Source organism: Panthera uncia, chromosome D1 (assembly GCF_023721935.1).
Source record: "Panthera uncia isolate 11264 chromosome D1, Puncia_PCG_1.0, whole genome shotgun sequence".
Classification (NCBI taxonomy): Eukaryota; Metazoa; Chordata; class Mammalia; order Carnivora; family Felidae; genus Panthera; species Panthera uncia.
The window spans coordinates 58,006,211-58,033,561 of record NC_064808.1 but is presented as its reverse complement, the minus strand read 5'-3'; the positions used below and the strand labels follow the sequence as shown (position 1 = coordinate 58,033,561).

Genomic DNA, 27,351 nt, shown 5'->3' with positions numbered 1-27,351 from the left:
CTCTTTGCTAGGCAGTAGGGATAGGGGTTATGGCAGTTGATCTAAAGATGACTAACATGGCAGAGAGAAGTAAAGCATAGGCTTAGGAGTCAGGCCAGAGTTGGGACAACTCAGCCGTTTTCTGGCTGTGTGGTCTTGGGGAAGTCACTCTCCTCTCTCATCCATCACATTCTATCTTTCACTAAGTTCTGCTGCAGCTTCTTCAAGCCGTATCCTTAGAATATGCTTGTTTTGTTTCAGCTCGTCTTCCAATATATTAGTCAAAATCATTATTATCTTCTCTTGCCTGGAGTTCTGAAAGAACCTAACTTGTTTTCTTGTTTCTATCATCCTCCCCTTTATTCTCCATTCAGCAATCAGTGATCTGTTAAAGATGTAAATTAGATCTCATTATTCTGCTTAAAATCACCCAAAGTCTTCTGATTGTTAAAACGGAACAAAACACGAACTCCTAGTTCTGACCTGGAAGAGACCTTGCATAATCTGACTCCTGCCATATATCTCAAGAGCAGGGTGTAGAGGGGGATAGTTAGTGGCATAATATTACCTCTTAGGGAGCATTTGGAAATGTATGAAGGCTTTTTTGTTTAATGTTAAATGATTGTGGGGGCACTGGTGGGGTTTAGGGGGTCTGGGCCAGGGTTAATGAATGTCCTGTAATGTGTTGCTCAGCTTAGGGCTCATTACAATGCCTGATTCACAATATGTGCTTAAGAAATACCTATTGTATGAAACCACGTTCTTCCTGGACCTCAGTTTTGACATGTGATTTGGTAGAGTGCCTACTTCATCGGGTTGTGGTGAGACAGACAAAACATTTTGTTTTTTTAAAAAATTCTTTTTAATGTTTATTTTTTGAGACAGAGAGTGAGTGGGGGAGGGACACACACACACAGAATCTGAGGCAGGCTCCAAGATCCCAGCTGTCAGCACAGAGCCAGTTGAGGGGCTTGAACTCACAGACTACTGGATCATGACCTGAGTCAAAGTACAACGCTTAACCGACTGAGCCACCCAGGTGCCCCTACACAAAACGTTTTGTAAAGCGTCTGGTACACAATAGCACTTAATAAATGGTAGCTGCTGCTGAGCTTTCTTTGCTTAGAAGCAGCTGTAAGTGCCCACCTAGAGTTTTCCCTCGGGCATTAGAATTAGAACCTGACACCTTGGTGGTATAGAGGCGTGGGTGCATCTCTTTCCCTGAAGGCTGATCTGATAAAATACCTGGTTTGACCTGAAGTGCCCTTGAGTCCTTGTACAGATGCAGAAACTAAGGTACAGAGCGGGTCTGGTTCTCTTCCTTGACTCTGGGGCTCACCCAGGACTCTGACAGGCCCTGGAAAGCCTAGCCCCAGCGAGAAATTACCTCCTGCTAGGTAGCGGGACTAGGTGGGGGAGAATAGCTGAGAGGGTGGGAAGGTAGCAGTCTCCCCGCCCTCAGAGCTTCTTCGGGGGAGAGGGAGGGAGAAGCGCCGTTTACTCCCGCCTCCTTCCCTCCCTTCTTCCCCCGCCCCTTCTGCTTCACCAACCCCGAAGCTGCGCCTTCGCTGAGCCTTGCGAGGGCGGGAGCGTGCTGCAACCGAGAGCGGGAGCTGGGGCGGCTGAGCTGCTGGGAGCTCGGCCCCGGCTGAGTAGAGCGGCGCGGGTGGAGCCAGGGCGTTGTGCCGCTAGCTGGGCGGGAGAGGTGCGGCTCTGCGACAAAAACAGTAGCCAGAGATGCCGGGGCTAGCTCCCCCCACCAGGTAATGCTGGCCCACCCTGGGGCACGCCCAGCTGGGCACTGCTGGGAGGGGGAGGGGTCTCCATTGGCTTCCGGGGAGTGGTGCCGCACAGACCGGTGGGTTTAGGGTCTCTGAAGGAAAGAGACTCTAAGTGAAAGGGCTGAGGGCGGAACCCTCAGATAGAGCCGGCCTAGGGCTAGGCCAGCACCTGGAATCAGCTCTGGCTAGGAAAGGTTGGGAAGGGGAAGCTGGTTTGGGGGAACTGCTGTGCCTCAGGAGCCGTTCTCCTTTGCTAACACCCTCTCTTTGGTGGTTTGGGTGATGCTTTCTTCTACCTTGGCTTAGGTGCTGGCCTGCTGGGACCCTGGGGGTTTTCTCTTGGGTGCTGGGGAGGGCCATTATATTATAAATAACCTGTTAAGAGGTGGAGTAAACCGGGAGATAGGAGACCCAGGCTGGTCCTGTTCCGGTAGCCTCTGTGGGCCTCAGTTTCCTTATTTACGCAGTGAAGAGCTTGATGTTCTTTTTGTAACTCTGGCTTCCCTAGACTGTAACTGCCTTTTGGAAAAGTAAGCTGGTTAAACCCTAGAATGGGCTGCAGAGATGTCCCCTTCAATCCTGTAGAAGACAGGGGAACTTGAAAGCAGGCCTTTGTATCCTGTCCTCCAGCCAGCCTTTTGGATGACATCTTGCTGGTCTGCTGAGGACCCAGAGACTTCATGGGCAAGGCAGAGGCTGATTATTTTAGTGTTGAGTGTAGGTATGTTGGATGTAGGGAGGTGGGGTTGGAAAGAAACAGGTCAAGGCATGTTAATGGTTTTTCTGTGAACTGGCCAGTGATTTGATACTTGAGTGTAAAGCTGCTTTAAAGTAGGCTATCTTTGGGGTGCCTAGGTGGCTCAGTCAGTGGAGTGTGTGACTCTTGATTTCAGCTCAGGTTGTGATCCCAGGGTCATGGAATCGAGCTCCGCATGGGGCTCAGTGCTGAGCCTGGAGCCTGCTTGAGATTCTCTCTCTCCCTCTATCCCTCTTCCCAGGTTGCTTGCATGCTCTCTCTCGTTCCCTCTAAAAAAATAAAATAAAATGTTAAAAAAAAAATAAACTAGGCTATCTTTTCTGGAGCCCCCTCCTTACTCAGCCTAGTTAATGACAGACCTTGGGGGCTGTGCAATGTCTTACTCTATATAATTCTTTCCTTCTTAATCATCTGGGACCAAGAAACACTAGGCCTGATACTAACTTACCTGGATGATTTTGATCCCCTACCTCCCCCCAGTTTTTCTGTGACTCTGCCTCCTTGTCTTCCTTGCCCCATTTTTCTATTTCCTACTCCTGTTCATTTTTCCTTCCCCTGTTTTTTCTCCTGCCCTCCATTTTCTTTCTTCTTCTTGCTCTCCTCATACTTCCCTTTCTTATCCTTTACCCTCCATAGCTAGTTTTTCCTTCCCTCTCTTGGGTCCTTCTCTTCTTGGTTAGGCTTTCTTCTCTTTTCCTTTTAGAACTGTTGGTTAAACTTTCTCATCATTAACAAACCTACTGGTTTGTATGGACCTTTTTGTGGTGTTTGAGGTCCAAACGCTCTCTGTTTCCTACCTATTTCCCTTACTTTGAGCTTTCATCTACAAATTCTGTGCCAGTCTGTCTCCTTACTTCATCTGTGCCTTGCTTTGGGCCTGCCAATAAGCAATCTTTCTTCCAGGATTTGACCCCTACCTCCTTCCCAGAGGGGAGGGGACAGCATAGGGAGTAAGCAAGATGGAAAATGGACAGCTTGAAGACTAGAGTGGGAGTAGAACAAGGTGTCCAGTAGGGCTGGGCCCAGACTCTCTTTTGTGAGACAAGTGACTGGGAGAGGAAGAAAGGCTCTGTGGCAGCTTTCATTGTTGACCTGGAGGAAAAGAGGTGGACTTGTGAGCCAAGGGAAGAAGAGTGGATAGCAGGGATGGGGTAGAGGGAGGAGGGTGGGATACTGGAGAGAAGAACAATGGTCTTTTGAAGAAGAAGGTGGACTGGGAAAGTTAGGGGTTATTTGGAGGTTGAGGTAGGTATGGTGGGAAAGACTATAGTCTGGGAAAGAGGACCATATAGGTTAATTTCTTTCCCTCCGAAGGCCAGCTTTTTGGACTGTTTTGTTTCTCCTCAACAAACTCTTCTTGAGCAGTGTCCTCAAAGTAGGAGAAGTGAGAGAGGAAGCAGAGATAAGAAGACAAGGTTGCTATTTTCCTGGCACTCCCTGGGTAGACTATAATGTGGAATGCATATGTATACAAAAAGCTTTGAATACGACATCTATCATCACACATTCTCTGGATCATCTGTTCAGTGTTAGTTGTGGTGCCAGGTGCTGGGGATACAAAGATGGAAATTGGACTAAGTTGCTACCTTCCATTGCAGGTCAAGGAGTATGGGTATCTGTAACCTCATGTGATAAGTATATGTGGCAGAAGCACAAGGGGCTATGATAACACAGAGGGAGGGAACTTTTTATTCAGCAAGTCAGTGGCAGAGATTGGACCTAAATTCAAGTCTTCTCTAAAGGTGGTATCTGTTCTTTTATGCCATGTTGTCTTCAGACCCTGTGTATGCAGTGTACAAAGAGTGTTCTTACATTTTCTTTTCTGGTGCTGGACTCAAGGTACTACTGAAATGAAAACAGAGCAGTTCCACGTGGTAGGTCACTGTGCCATGGCTAAACGCTCATTACCTTGGAAGGGAAACTGACTTGGTCCCTGTTAATTTCTTCTGGCTCTAGGCCACTTGGGTGAGCTTCCTCTATGAGTCATTTGCTGTCTTCATCCCCTTCCACACCCCTCTATTTTCTTAAATTCAATTTCTGGTGGGCTTTAGAGGCCAGAGACCTGATAGAGCTAGGCTAGGCATTTCACTTCCATTGGCCTCTGTAAAATAGGGATTTAACACCTCACGGGGTTGGTGAAGATCAAATGAAATAATGAATGTGTGAAACTAATTTGTAAACTGTGAACTGATCTACAGATGTTACTGTGGTTATTTGTGAATGTATTTTCACCATGAAAAATGCTTAGATGCTATAGCATGAAAGAAATGCCTAGGGTTGCTCACTGACTGTTTTAAAACTGAGCCTCAATCTTTTTTTTTTTTTTAATGTTTTATTTATTTTTGAGAGGGAGGGAGGGAGAGAGAGAGAGAGAGAATGAATGAGAGAGAATGAATGAGAGAGGATGAGCAGGGGATGGGCAGAGAGAGAGGGAGACACAGGAAGCAGGCTCCAAGCTCTGAATTGTCAGCACAGAGATGGGCACAGGGCTTGAATTTGTGAACCGCAAGATCATGACCTGAGCCAAAGTCGGGTGCTTAACCGACTGAGCCACCCAGGCACCCCTCAATCTTTTTTTTAAAGATTATTTATTTATTTTGAGAGATAGAGAGAGAGAGCTGGCACAAGTAGGGGAACAGCAGAGAGAGAGGGAGAGAATCCCAGGCTGTCTGCACAGAGCCTGATGCGGGGCTCAATCTCACACGAATTGTGAGATTGTGATCTGAGCCGAAATCAAGAGTCTGACAAGTAACGGTAACCTACTGAGCTACCCAGGTGCCATGAGTCTCAATCTTTAATAACAAAGGAAAATGAGGGAGTTAGAATGAGGAGGATTTAGAGACTGACTGGTAATTGAACCCCATGCTAAAAACTGAAGTCAAGAGGTATAGTGATTTCTTTTAGGTCAAACAAATAGTAGGTGGCAAGTATAAAAGATATTATTTTTGGTGATGCCTTGTGATACAGAAAAAAAAAAAAGAAGAGTAAAGAAAAGAAAGAAAGGAAGGTGGAGGGATTGAAAAGCAGACTGACCTCAGTTCAAATTTTGGTTCCACTACCTACTAACTACTTGGTTTTTAATCTCTCTAAGCTTCATATATAAAATTGAATATATTTATACCTACCTTGAAGAGTTACTGTAAAGCTTGAACATAATTATATAAAAAAGAAAAAAGTGTATAGTAGGCACTGAATAACTATGCTTGCAAAAATAAACTCTTAAGTTGTCTTCTTAAGAAAGCCTTCCTTGGGCACCTGTTGGGATGAGCACTGGGTGTTGTATGGAAACCAATTTGACAATAAATTTCATATTAAAAAAAAAAGCCTTCCTTGACTCCAGGGCTATTAAGGGCCCTTCTTTGGGATTCATGAAGCACTCACGTTCTTCCTCTCACCACTGACAGTGGCACTTACCATGTCATGTCATACTGTCATTGCGGTTTATGTATCTGCCTATCCTATTAGTATGTGACTATTTGGAGGGTAGAGACAGGGTCTAGTAAATCTTGGTGTCTACTTTTGCTGAGCCCTATTTAGTTGCTAAGTATATATTAGTAAACACAAGGCTTAGTTGCTCCTTTGTGCAGCTTTCTGTTTATTGATGGAGATGTATAATAAATAAGCAAATACAATTAAAATTTATCATAGATGCTGTGAATCCCAAGAGTTTCATTTATTCATGTTAGGTTTAGGTACTTATAAGAAATACAGGTGGAATTGTCTAACAGATGTTACTAATCTGAAAGAGAGCCTTTGGGCTAAAGATAGAAACTTGGATAACATCAACATATAGGTAATATGTAAAGCCATGGGAATGGATGAGATCATCTAGATGAGAATGTAACGTATGAAGAAAGGAGGTTTCTAACCTTGGACATGTTGAGGATAGCTAGGAAGAGTCTGCAAAGGAGATAGGAGTACACAAAAAGAAGGAGAAGCAGGTGAATGCTGCAGAGAGATTGAGTAAGGTGAAGACAGAATAGTAACCATTTGATTTGGCAACATGGAGATGATTGGTAATCTTGACTACTTTTGGTGCAATAGTAGAATATTACTTGGCAAATAGAAGAGGAGGAAGTGGAGATAGTATAAATAGACAATTCTTTTGAGAAGCTGTGCTATGAAGGGCAACAAGAAATGTGTGATGTTTTGAGGAAGATGTTGGTGTCTTTGAATGGGAGACACTATAACATGTTTATATTCACTCAGTATTCTCAGAACAGGCCAAAAATTTAGAGATCATCTTGATTTTTCCTTTTTTCTCACATCCAATCTCTAAATAAACCATTTGGCTCCACCTTCAAAATATCTATCTTTGCTTATACTGCTGTATACTGACTGCAATCCATTAAGGCATCATCAGTTTCTACCTGGACTATTATAATAATTTCTTAATGGTCTCTTTACTTTTCCTTTGCTCCCCTGCAGTCTGTTCTCTGCAACCAGAGTGGTTTAAACATAAACCAGAACACTACTCAAAACTCGTTAGTATCTTCTCATGCTTGACACAGAATTCAAACTTACTGTTTGTGGGACTGTAAAGTCCTACATAATCTGACCCCTGGCTATATCTCTAATCTTAGTTTTCTGCCATGCTTTTCCTGGTTCAGTAAACTTTTGTCTTGCTGTCCTTTTTGCTGCCCTACATGCCCCCAAATAGTCTCATCTAGGACATTTGTACTTACTGCTCCCTCTGCTTAAAATGCTTCCAGGTATTACTAAGATTAGTTGTCTCATTTATTCAGGTCTTAAGTGTCTCTTCCTCAGAGAAGCCTCTCCTGATCATCTCGTCTTACATACCACCCATCCCTGTTCCTCTCCATATTCACATGTATTACTCTTTAATTTCCATTATGGATTTGACATTGCATATTTATTTGCTTATTTCTTTGTCTGCTTCTTTTACTAGTTCATAGAATTCACAAACACGGGGACTTTGTCTTATTCAGCTAGAGTAGTACTGGGATAATGTAGATGCTTGATAAATATTTGTTGAATGACTGAATATATCTAAAAAAGAGAGGGAGTGGGGGAGAGAGACTGATTAATTGATTGGTTGATTAATGTCGCTGAAAGAGATCATTCCAGGTGAGAGGGAGTGCAAGTAAAAGAGTAGAGGGAAAAGAGAGAATGGCTTTTGATGGGAGTAGGAACACTTCCTTCATTGTAACTGGGTGATGCAGGTGCAGACAGGCACATAGATTTGGGAGTGGGAAGATGGAATTCTCCTGCAAAGATTTCTATTTTCTCACAGAAGGTGAGTTCATCAGCAAAGGGGAAAGGGTGAGTGGGAAGCCCAACTGAGTGCTCATTTGAGGCAAGATAATCATATGTAGGGAGGTATTCATAATTTTCAAGTGAAAGCAGTCAATCAGGCAATGTTCTCTAGGACATTCAACTGCTTCAGTATAGAGACATTTGGGAGGGAGTTCAGGTATGCCAAAGCTGAGATTTTTCCAGTTGAATTTTGGAAAGGGAGAGGAGGCAAAGGGATTGATTGTTTTGTTTTCTGTGTGTCATGTGTGTGTTTTAATCAGATTTGTTTAGATTGATCAGATTTATTTAAAGTATATATGTACAGTGAAAGCCTGTTATAAGCTGTCTTATTGTCCTACAGATTTTACTGAGAACCAGTCATCATTTGCCTGTAATTAATATCTTTTTTTGAGAGAGAGAAAACATGCGTGCACAAATGGGGGAGACAGAATCTTAATTAAGCAGGCTCCTCAGCCAGCACAGAGCCCGAGGCAGGGTTTGATCTCATGTCTCACCATGAGATCGTGACCTGAGCTGAAATCAAGAGTTGGATGCTCAACTGACTGAGCCACCCAGGCGCCCCCTGTAATTAATATCTTAAGTCTCAGTTCATTGGCCTCTACCCCAGTGTTAACAGGCTCCTATGGTAATATGACTGTGATACCATTGTGAACTTTGAGCACATTGTAGCGTATTTAGTAAATTCTAATTCCCCTTACTTTTTCCTTTTTTTTTATTGTGGTAAAATGTATATAACATAAAACTTACCATACTATTTTTAAGTGTACAGGTCAGTGGCATTAAATACATTCACATTATTATGCAACCATCACCAGCATTCATCCTAGAACTCTTTTTATTTTACAAAACTGAAGCTCGGCCTGTTAAACAGTAACTCTCCATTTCGCCTCCCCAGCTTCTGGCAGCCACCATCATACTTCTTATCTTTATGATTTTGACTACTCTAAAGATCTCATATTATTGGAATCATATAGTATTTGTCTTTTTGTGATTGACTTATTTAACTTAGCATAGTGTTCTCAAGGTTCATCCATATTGTAGCATGTTACAGAATTTCTGTCCTTCCCTGAATAATATTTGAGTGTATGTGTATACTACATTTTGCTTATCTGTTCATCTGCCAATGGATCCTTGTATTGCTTCTACATTTTAGCTATTGTGAATAATACTGTTATGGACACAGGTGTGCAAATGTCTCTTTGAGACCCCATTTGTGTGTGTGTCTGTATACCCAGAAGTGGAATTGCTGGATCATATGGTAATTCTATTTTTAATTTTTTGAGGAACCACTACACTATTTTCCATAGTGGCTGTATCATCTTACATTCCCACCAGCAGTGAGCAAGGGTTCTAATTTCTCTACATCCTCACCAATACTTGTTGGTTTCTCTTTTTTTGATAGTAGCCATCCTAATGATGCAAGGTATTATCTCATTGTAGTTTTGACTTGCATTTTCCTGATGATTAGTGATGTTGAACATTTTTTCATGTGCTTATTGGCCATTCACATACCTTTTTTTTGAAAAATGTCTATTCAGATCCTTTGCCCACTTTTGAATTGAGTTGTTAGGATTTTTGTTGTTGAGTTTTAGAGGACTGATGGGTTTTGATGTTTGAGTGATTTTTATGGACTGTAATTAAGGAAAAAGAGAAGTGAAGGCTGGAGGTACTAATGGATAGTGGATTAGAGCTCAATAGAAAGTCTAGGAATTGTAGTAGAACTTCTTGAGCAAGTGAGCTGCATGGCTTGGAGATTGTGTTAGAGTATATATGATTCATTCCAGATATTGGAGTTGATGCACATTTTGGTGATAAGGTCTAGGGTGTGATCATGGGAGTATTGGCCAGCTTGGACTGGAGGTCTGCAATTGAAATGGCCAGAGTGTTGGAATGGTTATCATTGTGGCTGTAAAAGTCACCTAGAATGATAACTAGAGGGGTACAGAAGAAGACTGATCAAGGAACTATAAAGCCTTTGAGTGAGGTGACCGGGAAGTGAGTATTAGGCAGGACGGAAGTGTGATAGCAACCAGTGGAGGCTGCTCAAAGGAAAGAGGTTTTTACAAGGAGAAAGGAATTGTTTGGAAATAGCTCTGAAAAGTTAAGGACAACACTGATATGTTGGGTATGAGAGAGAAAATAGCTTCCAGTTGAGAGGGCTGCTGAAGTCTCTTTTTTAGGTGATAGCCAGGTTTCTTTTAAGAAAAGGAGGCAAGGGGAGTTAGCCCATGACAAATGGGAAGATACAGAGGAAATAGTGAAAGGGATCCAGAATTAGGAGGGGGTGAGGAATTTGATGAGATTAGAGGGCATACAGAAAAGGTAGGGGACAAGATTTTGGGTGATTGAGGATGACTGAAGTAAATGGACACTGGAAGCTTGATTGACTTAGTCCTGATTATCTTTTAGAGGAGAGAGGGCAGTCCACTTTTAAGCTGTGGTTCTTAACACTTCCAAGAGAAAATGTTCCTTTGAGGCAGCATGTGGCAGTGTGGGAAATCACAGGATATGTTTAGGCAGAGATTGACTAGAAGGTCATCCATGTAAGAGGCAGCTGAGTAGATTTCATTGTTCCTTGGGTGGTTGAACCAGATGGCCATATAGGTTCCTTTCAGCTCTCAGATTGTATGGGCCTCAGGTTTCAGTGATGATTTTCTTAGTTCAGGGCATCCATTGTGAAGTCTGATGGTTTGAAGCTTATCCTTAACTGTTGAGAATAGCTTAACTGGAACTGCAGGTCAGGAATTTCCCAAGATGGTAGGGAGAGGTATCAGACCTTTGCTACTAGTTTCTGCAGGTAACTCTAGTGGCTATCTGCACAGGTGGTAGAAGTGAGGAAGATATGTAGATCTGATTGGTGAGAGGAGGGAAGGGTGAAGGTACATGGCTGGCCTTAAGTCTGTGACTCCAAATCTCTCTGCCTTTTCCATTTCATTTTGCTGCATCTCATACCTCTCTGATTCCAGGTATAGTCCTTTGTTCATTTTGTCTCAAACTATAATTAGTGTAGAAAGAGAGTGTTTTTAAGAGAATCAGAATAATCAGAGGCTCATCATGTCCTCATTATTTCATTGAGTGATCTTAGGGAAATTTCATACCCCTATGGGTTTCAGGTTCCCAGCTATAAAATAAAGGTTTGGAACTGGCTGATTTTTCATGATCCTTCTAGCGCCTATGTTTTTTTCTTGTAAACAAGGCAGGCTTAGTCTGTGAACCTTTGCTAGTTACCTCATGTGTGCCAGGTTTGTGCTGGGTGGGACTTGGAGAATAGAGATTAATCAGACTCAGTTTTGTCCTTTGGCTTGTTCATAGTCTGGTGAGGTTATTATGATTATATGGAAACTGCTGCATAGAAGTATGTATAAAATGCTATTAAATTTTGGGGAAAGGATAGAAGTAGGGGGGTTTCTATGAAGGTTTCATAGAGAAAGTGAATCAAGCTGGGTATTGAAGAATGAGTAGGAGTTTGCTTGGCAGACAAGTTGGGACATTTAGGCAGAGAGAACAGTGTGGGCAAAGGCAGGGGCATGAAAGAATATCGAGTTGGAATGAACAAGTTTAGGGAATAATAGAGATGAAACTAGAAAGATGAATGGGGGATAAGAATGGATATTTATCTATTTTGTGCCAGGTAGCATGCTAGGTGCTTCTCTCTATATATGCTTTTTAAGTTCTCATACCTGTATAAAGTACATAGTCTTATGTGTATTTTACATGAGAGGAAACTGAGGGTCAGAAATTAAAGTAGCTTTCCTAACAGCCCAGAAACAGCCTCCACAGTTTTCCTCTCTGCTACTTCAGCAGTTGCTTTCTTGTTGCTAAACCAGAACAAGTGGCTGGAGGCTGCATAGCGGGAGTGCCTTTGACGTGTCAGAAGGACATCCCTCAGCAAATTCAAGACTGCAGCATTCCAGGCTCCTGCCAAAGAAAGCCTCCTGGCACAATTTAATTAAAGATCAGATTCTCATAACCAGGTGTCAAGGGCATGCAGTACTCCCCAGTTCTGGGTGGAGTGTTGGTCATGCCAGTCTCAGCTGCTTTGAGTTGTTGACTGACAGATGTGGTTAATATATGGAATAGGTTTTATTTTCTCTTCTTCCTTTCTCTCTTTCATTTTAAATAATGGCCTGAGGGATTATTAGAGGTTATCGAGCCCATTCCTTTGCTTTTAGAGTGAACAGTGACATGTGGTGTAGTTGAAAAAGAGGTGGTCCTCTGGTCACACAGACTACATTTCAGATCCCCGCCTCTGTTGGCTCTGGGTGACTGGCACCATCTCTGACATTTTGCTTCTTCTGACTTGTTCACTGTTTTATCCCCAGCACCTAGCACAGCCTGGCAAAGAGTAGGTGATGAATAAATATTTGCATGAATGAATGAGAAAAATGATACCAACCAAATAGATTTCCATGTTTTCTGTAAACTCCAAAGTGTTTTAGAATGTTACTGGTTATTAAACTGTCAGTGTCAAATGATGGCTGAAATCCTATTTGCAAAGATAGTTAGTTCAAGAGGTTTTGCAGGGACACTGGTTTTTAGAATTTTAGCAACCCTGTTAGGCAGTTCAGAGGACTCTTCTAAACTCCAAGTCCCATTGTGTGAGCTCAAGTCAGCGCAGAGTCCTCTGTGCAGACAGATGGCAGCTGGTCCCCTCCTCCAGGCAACACCTCTTTTTTCATTGTCATCTCTCCACAGCCTTTTTAAATCAAGTGTCATCTTTTATTTTTAACACGGGACATTCATTGCATGGATCTAGAACTGCTTAGAAGGGACCATTTTTCTGACCAGTGCTGTATGTGTTACAGAACATAAAAGGCTCTCTGTGATCACTGTGTCCTACTTTTTCATTTTCATGTTGTGTTCTACCACAGTGTACTCTCACGGTTGCTATTCCTGTGGTCTGGGATGCACTTGCCTTTATCATTCTCTGTCAAAATCATCCATTTATTTATTGACTGTTTTGTTTGGTTCAGGTACTATACCAATGCCTGGGCCTATTTTACACCAGTTAAATCAGAGCTCAGCATTGGTATCCATCCCCCCAACTTTTTATTAGGAGAAATTCCAAAAGTACAGCAAAGTTGGAAGAATTTTACAGTGAATATATGTATACCCACCACCTAGATTCTTCTGCCATTAACATTTTCAAGTATTTGCTTTATCACATTCATTATAAGTTATATATGGACAAGTATATCACATCCCTGTGTTCATTCATTAATCCATCTTATTTTTTTAAATGCATTTCAAAGTAAATTGCAAATATTAGTGTACTTCCCCCTAAGTACTTTGGCTGGTGCTTTAAAAAGCTCATAGGGGGTTCTAATAATCCAGAGTCAAAGACCACCAGTCTGACCTGTTTATTCTTTAAGCCCCTCCTTTTAACATCACCTCTTCTATGAAGCCTTGCTGATCACCTAAATTCAATATAGTCTTTCCTTTTTGTGTCTTCTGACATTTTACTGCTTATCCTGCTCTTACAGCACTATTCACAAGTGGCCTGGCATTGTGCTTTTCTAGATCCTGTCTATCTTGCTTACTAGACTGTGAGAACCTCTAGAGTTAGATCATATTCCTTTATTTATCTCTGTGTCCCTGGTTTCCAACATGGCAGCTTATATGTAAGTACTCAGTAAAAATTTATTGATTTGAATTGTACTTAAATGAAGAATCTGCATTGATAGCAAAAGGTGTCCATAACTTTCACATGCTTAGCCTCATGGAAGACATTAGTAAATATCAATCACATCCAGCCCAAACATGTTTATATTGTTGTATATTTGCCATTGGCTAGATTTGACTTACCTAAATCAAGAGTAGCAGAATTCAGGTCAGAAAAGGTACGAAGGGGCAGGGTGCCTGGGTGGCTCAGTCTGTTGAGTGTGGAGCCTGTGAGTTTGGAGTCTGCTTGGGATTCTCACTCTCTCCCTCTTCTGCTTGTGTGCTGTCTGTCTCTTTCTCTCTCTCTCAAACCAACCAAACAAACATTAAAAAAAAGAAAAGTTACAAAGGCGCTACAGTTACGTCAGGTATATTTGGAAAATTGTTTGGCAGAGTCTGAAAACATTGGAACCCCCACCTTTAAATTGCTGTGCGATCTTAAGCAATTTCATTCTGTGTTTTGGACCTCAGTGTTCCTATCTGTTATATGAGAGGGTCAGATTAGGTGGCTTCTAAGGTTGCTTCTGGCTTTGGTGTTATGTGTATCTTGGCTCTTTATACTGTGGCTGTGGCATCCAGATGTGATAAAGTGGAAGGAAGTAGCGGTTGGTGTGCACACTTCTTCCCTCAGTCCCTGTCCAGTTTCATCTAGTATGTAAAGTACCTTACACATAGTGGCTACTTGAAAAGTGTTTTCTTCCCCTTCTTTCTGCCCAAGCACGATGTCTTTATGCTTTTTATGGCAAAGGAGACATCAAATCACTTCCCTTCCTTGGTTGCCTTCTTGACCAGTATCTGTCTAGTGACTACATAGTGGGAAACAACAGATTGCCCCTCATAGGTGAAGGGACTTTTATTAGAATTGTAGCTAGTAAATAGCAGAGCTAGGACTTAAATCCAGGTCTCTTGATTTTAGCCTCCAGTCATCTTTTTATTATATTGTCCTACCAATGGCCTTTTTGAAACCTCACAGTGATCCTGCATGTATTATAGAGCCATTCAGTTGATTCATAATACTTCAGTATAATTAGTTTCTCATAAATTATTAGGCTCCCTAAGCCTCTGGGGTATTGGTAAAATGTGGTCAGTCTATCTTTCCCCCTCTCTGTATTACCAGTTTGTTCTCTAGGATGGGTAGAAGGGTGCCATCTGAATGATCATTCTAAATGTTGGCCTTGAACCTAGCTTTATACTGCAGCATGTCAGAAGGCATGGGCTTGTTATCCTCCCAGATCTTTGGTCTGCACAGACTGTTAGAAGATTTAAGATGTGTTTGGTCTCCTTATTTAAGAGTTGAGTATGCTTTTCCTTTCTCCCCTCAGGATTGATGTTTTGGACTTGTTTTCCTGTAAAAAAAAAAAAAAAAGTTTAAAATGGCATAGTTTTAAACATGTGCCAGTTATTGTCCTGAATGTAGATGGACAAAATGACCAGTGAGGGGATCTATGAAGTGTAAAGAGAGTAAAGACTGGTGGAGGAACCATAGGAAAAGACTGCTTGGAGGGCTGCAGGGAAACTGGAAAGTAGTATAGAAACATTAAGTCCAAGTAAGTTCAGAGGGAAGGATCAGGAAGATATAAAATTGTGTTCTGTGAGTGTAGTTGAAGGTACTGACAGTGTTTAGCATTGAGAAAATAGATTTGGGGGGTTTTGAAAGATGTTTTCAAGTATCTAAAGTTCAGTCTGGGGAAGAAGCAATAGACTTTTTGGAATAGCTGTGAGGTAAGATTTAGGACTAACAAATAGAAGTAGTTTTTATTTATTCATTTATTTGTTTACTTGCTCTTTGTTCATTTGTTCAACAAATCTTTATTGAGTATTCTTCTTATTTAAAAAAATGTTTTTAATGTTTTTTTTTTTAATTTATTTTTGAGACAGAGAGAGACAGAGCATGAGTAGGGGAGGGGCAGAGAGAGAGGGAGACACAGAATCTGAAGCAGGTTCCAGGCTCTGAGCTGTCAGCACAGAGCCTGATGCAGAGCTCGAACTCACGGACTGTGAGATCATGACCTGAGCTGAAGTCGGACGCTCAACTGACTGAGCCACCCAGGTGCCCCTATTGAGTTTTCTTTTTTTTTAATTAATTTATTTAAATTCAAGTTAGTTAACATACTGTGTAGTATTGGTTTCAGGAGTAGAACTCAGTGATTCATCACTTATGTGTAACACCCAGTGCCCATCACAAGTGCCCTCCTTAAAACCCATCCCCCATCTAGCCCATCCCTTGCCCATCTCCCCTCTAGCAACTTTTAGGTTGTTCTGTATTTAACAGTCTCTTATGGTTTGCCTCCCTCTCTGTTTTTATCCTATTTTTCCTTCCCTACCCCTATGTTCATCTGTCTTGTTTATTAAATTCCACATATGAGTGAAATCATATGATATTTGTCTTTATCTGACTGACTTACTTCGCTTAGCATAATACACTCTAGTTCCATCCATGTTGTTACATATGGCAAGATTTCATTCTTTTTGAATATTCTGTTCCAGACCTGGTGTTGAGGATTGAGAAATAAATATGACTGAACTTTCTTCTTTTTTTTTTTAACGTTTACTAACTTATTTTGAGAGAGAGCGTGTGTGCACCCATAAGCAAGGAAGAGTGAAGAGAGACAGAAAGAGAGAATCCCAAGCAGGCTCTGCACTGTCAGTGTAGAGGCTGACACAGGGCTCCATCTCAGCTGAAATCAAGAGTCCCAAGAGTCCAAGGCTTAACTGACAGAACAGTTTTTGTTCATAGCATCCAAGCATCCTTGAACTTTGTTCTTGAGGAGTTCATAGTCTAAGTCTGGCAGAGGAGGGAGTGTATGGGGAGGAAATGTCTAAACAGGTAATTGCAATGCAGTGTGAAATAGATAGAACTTAATATAAGTAAGAACTCTAAACTAAATGAAGTGACTAAAGATAGAATAGGCTGTCTTTTGAGACTGTAGATTTCCTAAAATTGGAAGTTTTCAAGCATAGGCTGGGTGACCTAGGCTGGAATGTGGTACAGAGGATTCAAGCATTGTATTCCAACAACAGATTTTAGGTTTTAATAATTTGGAATCATTTTGAAAATGGAGGGCTGCCCCTGAGAATTCTCCAAGTATGGTGAAAGAACTGAGAAATGAAGAAAACCCTGTATCAAAAAGGGTGATGAAGCCTTTCTTGGCATAATCTTGGGCTATAGCCCTCAAAGGGAGTTACATTCAATGAAACTGTTGGCTGAAGGACCAGAAAGGCAGGAAGGGCCTGCTTAGGCTATCAGGTAGCTGTGGGGAGTGTAATTTTGGAACTGGCAGTCCAGAGTAGGAAAGTACACTTGAGAACTGAGCCTGTGGAAATTCTCTTTGGGGGAGCTGTGGGACTTGAGTTGGGGCTGGAAGGGAAAGCAAAGGCAAATCTGCAAAGTGAAGCTGGAACAAATGGATAAAAAGCACACTACCCAGAGAGTTAGTATAGATTAATAAGATTGTCCTTGCTTATTTGATTTCTTTTGTTCAAAAAGAGAAGTAAGGAGCAGTTGGTTTGCCAGAGGTAGGTGAGGATGAATTACACAAAGAGGTAAAGCTTGAATTTGGCCCTGAAAGATGAGTAAGATTTTTATCAGTCAGAGGAGGGAGAAATCATTGACAAGAAGCATTGGCAGGAGGGTAAGAAACTACTTGGCAAATCAGGAGAATAGAGGTTTCTAAGGTACAGTTTGAATGTGGGCTGTGTCCGGGTGTGATGGCTTAGTTTGTAAGGAACTTTAGCTTTTGTGATGGATTTTAAAGTAGAGGAGTGCTGTATTTTAGATCACTGATGGCATGTGGAGAAATAATTAAAAGACAAAATGGATGCAGGTGATCATTTAGTTCTGCATTTATTAGAAAATGTAAAAAAGATTCAATTTTGTTCATAGTATTTATGTAATTGGCATCTACAGCCGTGGTATTCAAATCTGGCTGGCATTGGGATCACTAAGTCTTAAAATTACAGAATTTGGACCATAACCCAGTCATACTAAATCACAATTTGTGGGGGTCAAAACAGGGCATCTGTATTCCTAAAAAGCTTGTGATGATTATTATGTTGGTTTATGTTTGTTTGTTTGTTTGTTTGTTTTTTAATTAGAAACGTTCGTCTCTAAAACATTGTTGTATTTTACTCCACGGAACTTATATTCTTAATGTTTATTTATTTTTGAGAGAGACAGAGACAGAATGCGAAGGGGTTAGGGGCAGAGAGAGAGGGAGACACAGAAGCAGAAGCAGGCTCCAGCCTCTGAGCTGTCAGCACAGAGCCCGACGTGGGGCTCCAACTCACGAGCTGTGAGATCATATCCTGAGCCAAAGTTGGACGCTCAACTGACTGAGCCACCCAGGCGCCCTTCAGAATGTATATTCTAAGTAGTCATGGTTAGAGATACAATTTCTACTGTAACCTAGAAGAATAATGAGAGACTTTATTAATTGTGGACACATTCATGCCTGTCCATTGTCAAGGACACTTACTTATTTAAGGTAAAAACACCTATCTTCATTAAAACTATTGGTACCATGATAGGAATTCCCCTTTAAAGATTTTATTCCTTCCCTTTACCAGAAGCATTGGAGATTACCAGTAAATTCAACACCGTATACGACAGGATGGTTACTGCATTGGCCATCATGTGTTTAGAACCAGGTCAAATTTACTGGAGAGATGATCTAGGCCAAGGGGGCTAGAACTCCCCCTTCAACAAAGTTTTCCTGAAAAGGACTGGATAAATATTTTAGGTTTGTGAGCATATAGTTTCTATTGCAACTACTCAACTCATTGGAATGTGAAAGATGCCATAGACAATATGTAAATGAATGACTGTGTTCCAATAAGACTATTAACAAAATTGGCAGCTTTACTGACTTTTGATGTAGTGATACAGTCCATTCTAGAGAGGGAACATGATTTCCTAAAGCTACAGGATTAAAGGTTGGCAAAGACTTACTATGTAGAATGCTGTTAGCAGTTTTATTTAATGAATGAATAAACGGAACCCAAGTGGTTAAGAAATTCTTCTAAAGCTAGTAAGTGGCACTGGGATTCACACTTAGTTTGGGATTCATATTTTAGCTGGGCCAAATTTCTGCCTTTTAAATGACATCATGGTGGTTCTCTGTGCTCTCCAGTGCCTTAGAGAAAAACAAGAACCTTGTGAATTTTCAGCAGTGCTTGGCACAGAGTAGGTATTACATCTTTGAGTATTGTTGACTGAATCAGACAGCAGTAGTTATGGTGTGCAGTGGAAGGATTTGAGCTGGGCCCTGGAGGATGGGTTGTATAGTTTGGACTTAAAAAATTTTTTAATATATATTTCCTTTAGCACGAAAATGATAAAAGAGTTATTTTGTTCTCTCTGATTCCAGTAGCTGCTGGTGGTGGTGACGATGTCAAATAACGGCCTAGACATTCAAGACAAACCTCCAGCCCCTCCGATGAGAAACACCAGCACTATGATTGGAGCTGGCAGCAAAGATGCTGGAACCCTAAACCACGGTTCCAAACCTCTGCCTCCAAACCCAGAGGAGAAGAAAAAGAAGGACCGATTTTACCGATCCATCTTACCTGGAGATAAAAGTACAGTATTTCATTTTTCTCATCATTTGTGTACTCTGTTTATTTTTCTTTTGCTTTTTTTGTTTATTTATTTATTTTATTAAATATAATTTATTGTCAAATTGGTTTCCATACAACACCCAGTGCTCATCCCAACAGGTGCCCTCCTCAATGCCCATCACTCACTTTCCCCTCCCCCTCCCGCCATTCAACCCTCAGTTTGTTCTCAGTATTTAAGAGTCTCTTATGGTTTGCCTCCTTCCCTCTCTGTAACTTTTTTTTTTCCCTTTCCCCTCCCCCTTGGTCGTCTATTAAGTTTCTCAGGATCCACCTATGAGTGAAAACATATGGTATGTGTCTTTCTCTGCCTGACTTATTTCACTTAGCATAATACCCTCCAATTTGTATACTTAAAACAATTTTTTTTGTAACCTAGATAAAAGATCTCTCCTTTCCTTGACTTAATTTTCCTTTAATGCCTTTTCTCCCCTTAAATACTTCCTTTGTCTTTCTTTCCTAACGTGGCTGAAGTCAAATAGAAAATAGACTTATTTTTATATTTTATTAACTATATCTGAACAAAATTCTAAGAAAATAATTATTCTGTTACCAGAGTTTGGACAATCTAACACCAAATATTTACTTATTTTTTAAGTAAGTGATTAAACTTTTATGAACTCACAAAATATAAGAAATACTGGAATGTCTTCATTTGTAAATTTTTTTTGTAAATATTTATTTATGTTGAGAGAGAGAGAGAAAGAGAGAGAGAAAACATGAGTAGGGGAGGGACAGAGAGAGGGAGACAGAGGATCAGAAGCAGGCTCTGTGCCAGAGCCTAACACAAGGCTCAAACTCACCAACTGTGAACCATGACCTGAGCCAAAGTAGGAAGCTTAACTGACTGAGCCAACCAGGTGCTCCAAGAAATGTTTTTTTCTCAAGCTAGTTTCATTTGGAATGTCTTTCTGATTCTTGATTGCCTCTTATTTATTCGTATGCCCCCATCTCACATAGATTTGGAGATTAAATATCGTTAAGAAGGGTAGGTAATAGCTGAGAAAAGGAAGCAGGACCCAGCATGAGTTTGCTAAGGATAAGTCATACTAGGTGGGCTCATTTTCTTTTTACTGATAAAACTTCTAGAAGAATAATCAGGATTTTAATAGTGTATCTCATAAAGTCACTGAGATCCTATGGACAAGATCATGAAATAGAGGTTTGGGTATGGCTATTGATATGAGGTAAAATTCTCAGTCATGCTTGCAAGTCCTTTTCTTGTGGGGTGTTGACAAAATTGGCTTTCTGTTTATAAATAGTTATCATAGCTTCTGATTTAGATGGACCTGGTTCAAATCCTGTATTCATCACTTACCAGCTCTCTGACCTTAGGTATGTGAGTCACCTCCTTTGACTTTTAGTTTCCTATCTGCAGGAAACATTGGGATTTTCATATCTCTAAAATTGGGATAATATTTCACAGAGTTGTTGTGTGAAGATTACAGCAAATTTCCTAATTAAGTACCTTCCACACAGAAGGTACTCAAAAATTAGTACCCTTTCTCTTTACTCCTTTATTGAAGCTGGGAGGCATTAGACTATATGATAAAATCAGAATTGGGATTCTGAAGCAGTAGGCCAAATATAACAAGCACAATGTGAATTGCAGAAAATATCTTACGTTGCAGAAAAATATAACTGCATAACTATAGATCAGTATAAGATGGTAGATGATAGTATTATTAACCAAATAGGGAACACGGGAAGAGGAACAAGTCAGGAGGTTTGTAGTTGGAGAGCAGGAAAGATGATGACTTTAAACACATCGCATTTGAGGTGAAAAGATAATTTTAGGCACTTTGCATCTGAGATGTCTTGACATAGAGATGTCTAATAGGCAGTGATATTACGTATAGGAAATGATTCTTGAATAACTGAAATGAGAACTATTGAGGATTATTATTGAGTATTTGGGGCTTGTGTCTTTGTGTGTGTTTACCCTTTCCTCTATTCCACCTTCATTGTGAGCCCTTTGGGGGCCTAGATAGAAGAGATAGGGGTAAGTTGCCTAGCTTTCATTTTCTGGCTAATTTATTTATGTAGTAGTGGTTAACTTCCTAGGATACAGGGCCTATGATCTAGGTGGTATTACCCTGCCCTAGAATCTTCTCCCACATATATAGTCACTTTGTATCCCTCAATTTAGGTGGATGCTTATTTTTAACATTGTGCTTTAACAACCATAGTTCTTTTTTTTTTCCAGTGGCTGAAAACTTTATTTTTTTATTTAAATTTTAGTTAACATACAGTGCAATATTGAGTTCAGGAGTAGAATTCAGTGATTTATCATTTACATACAGTACCCACTGCTCTTCACAACTAGCAACCTCCTTAGTATCCACCACCCATCTAGCCTACCTCCCTACCTCTCTCCATCAACCCTCAGTTTGTTCTCTGTCATTAAGAGTTTCTTGTGGTTTGTTTCCCTTTCTTCTCTCCCTGCCCTGTCTTCTCATATTCTCATCTGTTTTGTTTCTTAAATTCCACATATGAATGAAATCATATGGTATTTGTCTTTCTTTGATTGACTTATTTTGCTTAGCATAATATATTCTGGCTCCACCCACGTCATTGCAAATGGCAAGATTTCATTCTTTTTGATGGCCAAGTAATATTCCACAATGTATATATACCACATCTTCTTTATCAATTCATCAGTCAGTGGACATTTGAACTCTCTCCATAGTTTGGCTATTGTTGATAATGCTGCTGTAAACATCAGGGTGCATGTATCCCTTGGAATCTTTGTATCCTTTGGGTAAGTATCTAAGAGTGGAATTGCTGGCTCATGGGGTAGTTCTATTTTTAATTTTTTGAGGAACCTCCATACTATTCTCCAGAGTGGCTGCATCAGTTTGCATTCCCACCAACAGTCCAGGAGGGTTCCCTTTTCTCCACATCCTCGCCAACACCTGTTGTTTCCTGTGTCATTAATTTTAGCCATTCTGACAGGTGTGAGGTGGTATCTCATTGTGGTTTTGATTTGTATTTGCCTGATGATGAGTGATATTGAGCATCTTTTCATGTGTCTGTTACCCGTCTGGATGTCTTCTTTGGAAAAGTGTCTAATCATGTCTTCTGCCCATTTCTTAACTGGCTTATTTGTCTTTTGGGTTCAACAATAATTCTTGAACTCTATAAATAAGTAGGTCTTTGGCCCAAGTTTCTACATATAGTAGAAAGGACTTTTAAAATTAAAGTTGGAATTGTTCTTGCTGACTAAGATTCCTGCCTCATAGATACCATCAAAATTAAAATTTTTTGTGTTTCAAAGGACACCATCAGGAAAGTTAAAAGATAACTCACAGAATGGTAGAAAATTTTCTTAAATCATATTTCTGATGAGGGACTTGTATCATACATATATGGAGAGCTATTACAACTGAACAATAAAAAGACAACTCAATTAAAAAATGGGTAAAGGATCCAAATAGACATTTCTCCCAAGAAGATATACAAATGGCCAATAAGCACATGAAAAGATGCTCAAAATCATTAGTCATCAGGGAAATGCAAATCAAAACCACAATGAGATGTCATTTCACACCCACTAGGATGACTATAGAATAACAAGTGCTGACAAGGATGTGGAGAAATTGGAACCCTCATACACTGCTGGTGGGAGTGTAAAATGGTACAGCCACTTAGAACAGTCTGGCAGTTTCTCAAAAGATTAATCATAGAATTACCATATGACCTAGAAATGGAAACATGTTCACACAATACTTACATATGAATGTTTATAGCAGCATTATGCATAATAGCTAAGAAGTAGAAACAACCCAAATATCCATCAACTGATGAATGGATAAATAAAATGTGGCATATCCTAACAAAGAAATATTACTTGGTAATAAAAAGAAATGGAGTTCTGATCCATGCTACAACATGGGGGAACTTTGAAAACATTATGCTAGTGAAAGAAGCCAGTCACAAAGGACCATATATTACATGATTCCATTTACATGAAATGTCCAGGCAAGTCCATAGGCAAAAAACAGATGAATGGTTGCCTGGCGCTGTGGGAGGAGGCGGATGGGATCAGAGGGTGATGGCTAAGAGGTATGGAGTTTCTTTTTGGGGTGATGAAAATGTTCTAAAATTGATTGTGAGGATGGTTCCCTAGCTCCGTTAATATACAAAAAGCCACTGAATTTTACACTATATGGATGAATTGTATGGTTTTAAAACCTTTTTTTTTTTAAAGAAGATTCTTGCCTAAAACAGCAGGTACAAGTATAACCCTCAGACATCATTGAGAACGAAAGGGATGATCTTATGTACTGAATGGGGAGATGGGGTTCTGAATATCTAGGTTGTGGTCTTAGTTCTTTTATAAATTGGCTGTCTTTTTTTGGGTCAGTTATTTCTCTGTAGACTTCAGTGCCTTTATCTAAAAAACTAGAGTCAAACCAGTAGACATATAAAGTCTCTTACAGTTTTGAAATCCTGTAATTCTATAAATAAGATTATAAAGATGAAATTGGATTGGGCTGTATATGTAGGTGGAAAGAAAGTAGGCCATTGTAAAGTACTTTAATTAACGATAAAGCTGTAGACCCAGAGGTTTTGCTTGGATACTCTTGCTGAGTGATCCTTGGTCAAATCTGTCCGAAAATAAATCTCATAGCTCAAGATCAAAGCTGTATCTTTATAAATTCAAAGCATAGATGTAGAAAGCATAGAGTTATAAGTAGCTCTTGTGAAATAATCTAGTAACCTCTCTTTCATCCCCTAGTTACAGATTTTCTATGCATGCCCTGAGCCCAGAGATTTCACCCCTTTAAAGAACACCTACCTAGATGGCTATAATTAATGCATACATCAAAATGAAATAAGTGCTTCTTTCCCCTTTTGTTTGGATCCTTTGTTCAGTTTAATTCTGTGCTTGTTGATATTATCTTTCAAACAACAAGCATTTTTGCCCTTTGCCCTGTGCCTCATTTAGTCCTGGCAGGATACAAACCAGTGTTGGCAGTCTTTGAAGTGGTATGACCTTACTAAAGTATTTGGTCTAGAAATGGTCTAGAACTGGACTTAGAGAACCCAGATTGAGTCCTATCTCTGACATTTATTCTGTGATTTCTTTTCCTTTTACCAGTTGATTTTAATCTCAGTATCCTCATCTGTAAAGTGGGAATAATCATAATTCCCTATCATGAATAGGCTTTTGTCATTTGACATAGTAGACATAAAGTAGTAGACATTTTCTAAACTGTAAAACGTTACAAATATGAGGGGTTTTGTTTGTTTGTCTTAATGGGAAACTCATTTCTTGTTTTAATCTGATGCCCACAAGTCATTTTCAGTTGAGGAGGCTGAGGTTTAGAGAAAATTAAATTGCTCAAGATCTCACAACTGGAAAGTGGTCGAGATGAGTGTGGAACTAAATCTTCCTAAAGTATCTGTTACAGCATAACCTACTCTCTCTGTTAGTTGTTCTCAACCCAGATTACTCATCTGACTCACCCATGGTGCTTTTAAAAAATAATAGGTGTCTAGGTCCTACCCGGACTTTTGGAGCCAAAATTACCAGAGTGGTAGTTTTAGGTCTCTAAAGAGATTTGGGAAACGAGAAAGAAGAGTCTTTGTGGCCTGCAGTAGTGGTTGAGATTTGAGCTGGCAATGGTTAGAATGCTTGTGGGCATTACCTAATGCTGACCTCCAGCACGGCTTCAGTGTGTGCCTGGGGAAATGCATAAATAATTGGAAGAAGCTGTAATTGAAGGCCTGTAATAGGTGGCGCTGGGTTGCAGAATTCTATGTGGGAAAGCCTGGTACCTGTGGTTGGGGTCTGGAGCCTTTGGCTTATTCTAAGAAGTCCCGCAGCATTTAGTTTGGAATCTTTTTCTGGCTGAATTTTCACAACCAAAGTGGAATTCTCCAGGCTTGGGAAGAGTTGAGCAAAGTTAATTTTAAAACTGGACTACGTCAGTGTTTATCTCTCCCAAGTTTGGAGTGTTTTACTGCCTTGAGCTCAGATAAACTCCGCTGAACCAATGAGAGGTACTTCTTAAAAATAAATCTTTTTAAAAAATAAATAAGGCCAGTAATTTGTGCTGAAACCCGGATGGCTATACCGTACCATAGGATTTGGCAGTGTCAGCCTCATTTCCCATGCTATTTGAAAACCAAATGGACTACAGATAGGGTTAAATCAGGATGGGTGAGGTTGCAAGTTTCTTTTTCTACTTTGTTTCTTCAAGCTGGTCATCTCTAGTTACATGACATCAGGATGATTCTTTCTTTTTTCTTCTCAGCCACAGTTTGTCTGTCTTAATGAGTAGGTTGGGAACTCTTACTCTGCAACTCTCTCACATTGATGATAACTCATGTTTGTAAAGCTCTTTAGCTTATAAAGCATATACATTTTCTTTACCTTAGTTGATCCTGAAATTAATAATAATAATAATAATAATAAAATAGTAGTAGTAATAACAAATAGTAATAACACAATAGTAATAACCATAAAATGGTAACAACAATAACCCAGCTACTATCTATTGAATGCCTATTAATTTCCATACAGTATTTTAGGAGCTTTGATGTTTGTAAAATATACCAGCCCTTTTAGGTAGATAAATATTTCCATTTTGTAGTCCGTAAACTCAGGTTCACAGTGATTAAGTAACTTTCCCAAGGTGATCTAGTTAGGGGGTGGCTGAGTTGAGATTGAAGCTGATTCCACTGTAAAGCACTGATACTCTTATGCTTAGCAGGTCAACAACTTGCCCAGGGGCACATGCTGCATAGTTGTAGTGCATGGAGTCTGAATTTGAATCATTGTCTCTTGACTTCTGGACCATACCCTTTCATTCTTCTAAGTCTTTGGACACCATATAGTGTTTGAGGGCTCCCATCCTAGAGATATTCATACAAGCGCCTTAAGTAGAACTGATTTGGTTGTTTCTTTTGCTTTAAAACAACTTTGCATTGAATGACATTCATTCTATCACTTACTGGCATATTCATTTAGTCTGCAATATGGGGAAGGCACAGTGCATACAAAAGAAACCATGTTGGAGTTTAAGCACTTGAAGTTGTCGCCATTGCCCATCCCTGACTTTGAGACTTTTGGTAACTTGCTTTACCTTTCTTAGCCTCAGTTCTTTTACCTATAGTATTGGTACACAATAATATTTATCTCATAGAATTGTTGTAAGGATTATGAGACTAAAGATGTGAAAAATGTTATGCAAAGTAAGCCTTGTTAAGACTTGGTAAAATTTTGGTGGCTATTATTGCTTGCAGTCATAGTTTTCTTTTGGAATCTGTGATTAACACTTCAGAGTTGTTACGATATTTACAAAATAGCAGCTCTTGACAGGGTTCCTCTAAGGTAGAATTAAAAAATGGTTTTGGGGTAAGCTACCTTTCTCTGTCCACATATAGGCCTGTATTTCCTGTTGGTTGAGATAGGGCTAATGGGAAGGCCAGATTAAGCTATTTTGGGCATTGAGACTAAGCAGACCCAAGAACAGGTTTCCCAAGAAGTTCTCAAGAGTTCTCTGTAATATCTGTCAGAAGCAGGAGTCTAAGCTCTGGATATGGGCTTGGATCTCTGGAACAAATAATATATTTGAAACTGAGGCCAAAAAGGTAAGCCTCTTAAAACTACAAATCTTAGATACTCTTCATTTCTTTCTTATTCTAATTCTCTCTCTTTTCCCTTTTTTTCCCTTTCTTCCCTTCTTCCTCTGTGTTCTCTGATTCACTTACATAGTTTTTGTCCACAGGGTTGGAAGCACTGATGTACATATGATACTAGGAGTTTAGCTTGGCAACCAGTTATATGTTCAAGATTTTCTAAGGAATTAATAGTATAAAGTATTCTGTTTGGGGTTTGGTTCCTCCTGCAGTGTTCTCACTTACTTGTTGTATGGCCTTGGACAACTTCCTGAACTTCTCTAGGCTTTCCTGTCTTTAAAATGAAAAAGTTGGAGGTGCCTGGGTGGCTCAGTCGGTTAGCATCTGACTCTTGATTTTGGCTCAGGTCATGATCTCATGGTTTATGAGATTACACCCTGTGTCGGGCTCTGTACTGACGGAGTGGAGCCTGCTTGGAATTCTCTCTCTCCCTCTCTGCCCTTCCCCTCCATCAAAAATAAATAAATAAACTTTAAAAAAATAAAATGAAAAAAAATTGGACTAAATGCTCTCTAAGTTCGTATGTGGCTCATGAACCATGGTTTCTTATAGGTCCCCTCATTGCACTTTCACCTTTATTTGTAAAATGCACGTTTCAGAAGTGTACAGTTTAGTGTTGCATTGACCACATCT

General features: G+C 40.2%; 1 protein-coding gene and 1 pseudogene across 3 annotated transcripts in view; one reads left to right on the top strand and one right to left on the bottom strand.

Moving 5' to 3' along the window:
• The window catches only part of LOC125929398 (40S ribosomal protein S10-like), a 46,588-nt pseudogene extending 44,146 nt beyond the window's left edge, over positions 1-2,442 (bottom strand).
• Positions 1-27,351, top strand: part of PAK1 (p21 (RAC1) activated kinase 1) — a 154,200-nt gene that overhangs the window by 67,792 nt on the left and 59,057 nt on the right. The window contains exons 1-2 of one of the 3 annotated variants that reach the window (XM_049652747.1): positions 1,521-1,742; positions 18,825-19,032. In XM_049652747.1, the coding sequence (XP_049508704.1) occupies positions 18,843-19,032 (190 nt within the window). In that variant the 5' untranslated portion in view covers positions 1,521-1,742; positions 18,825-18,842. Of the gene's footprint in view, positions 1-1,520; positions 1,743-18,821; positions 19,033-27,351 lie in introns of those variants that run through there. The other 2 variants (XM_049652733.1, XM_049652738.1) reach the window with 2 other exon arrangements.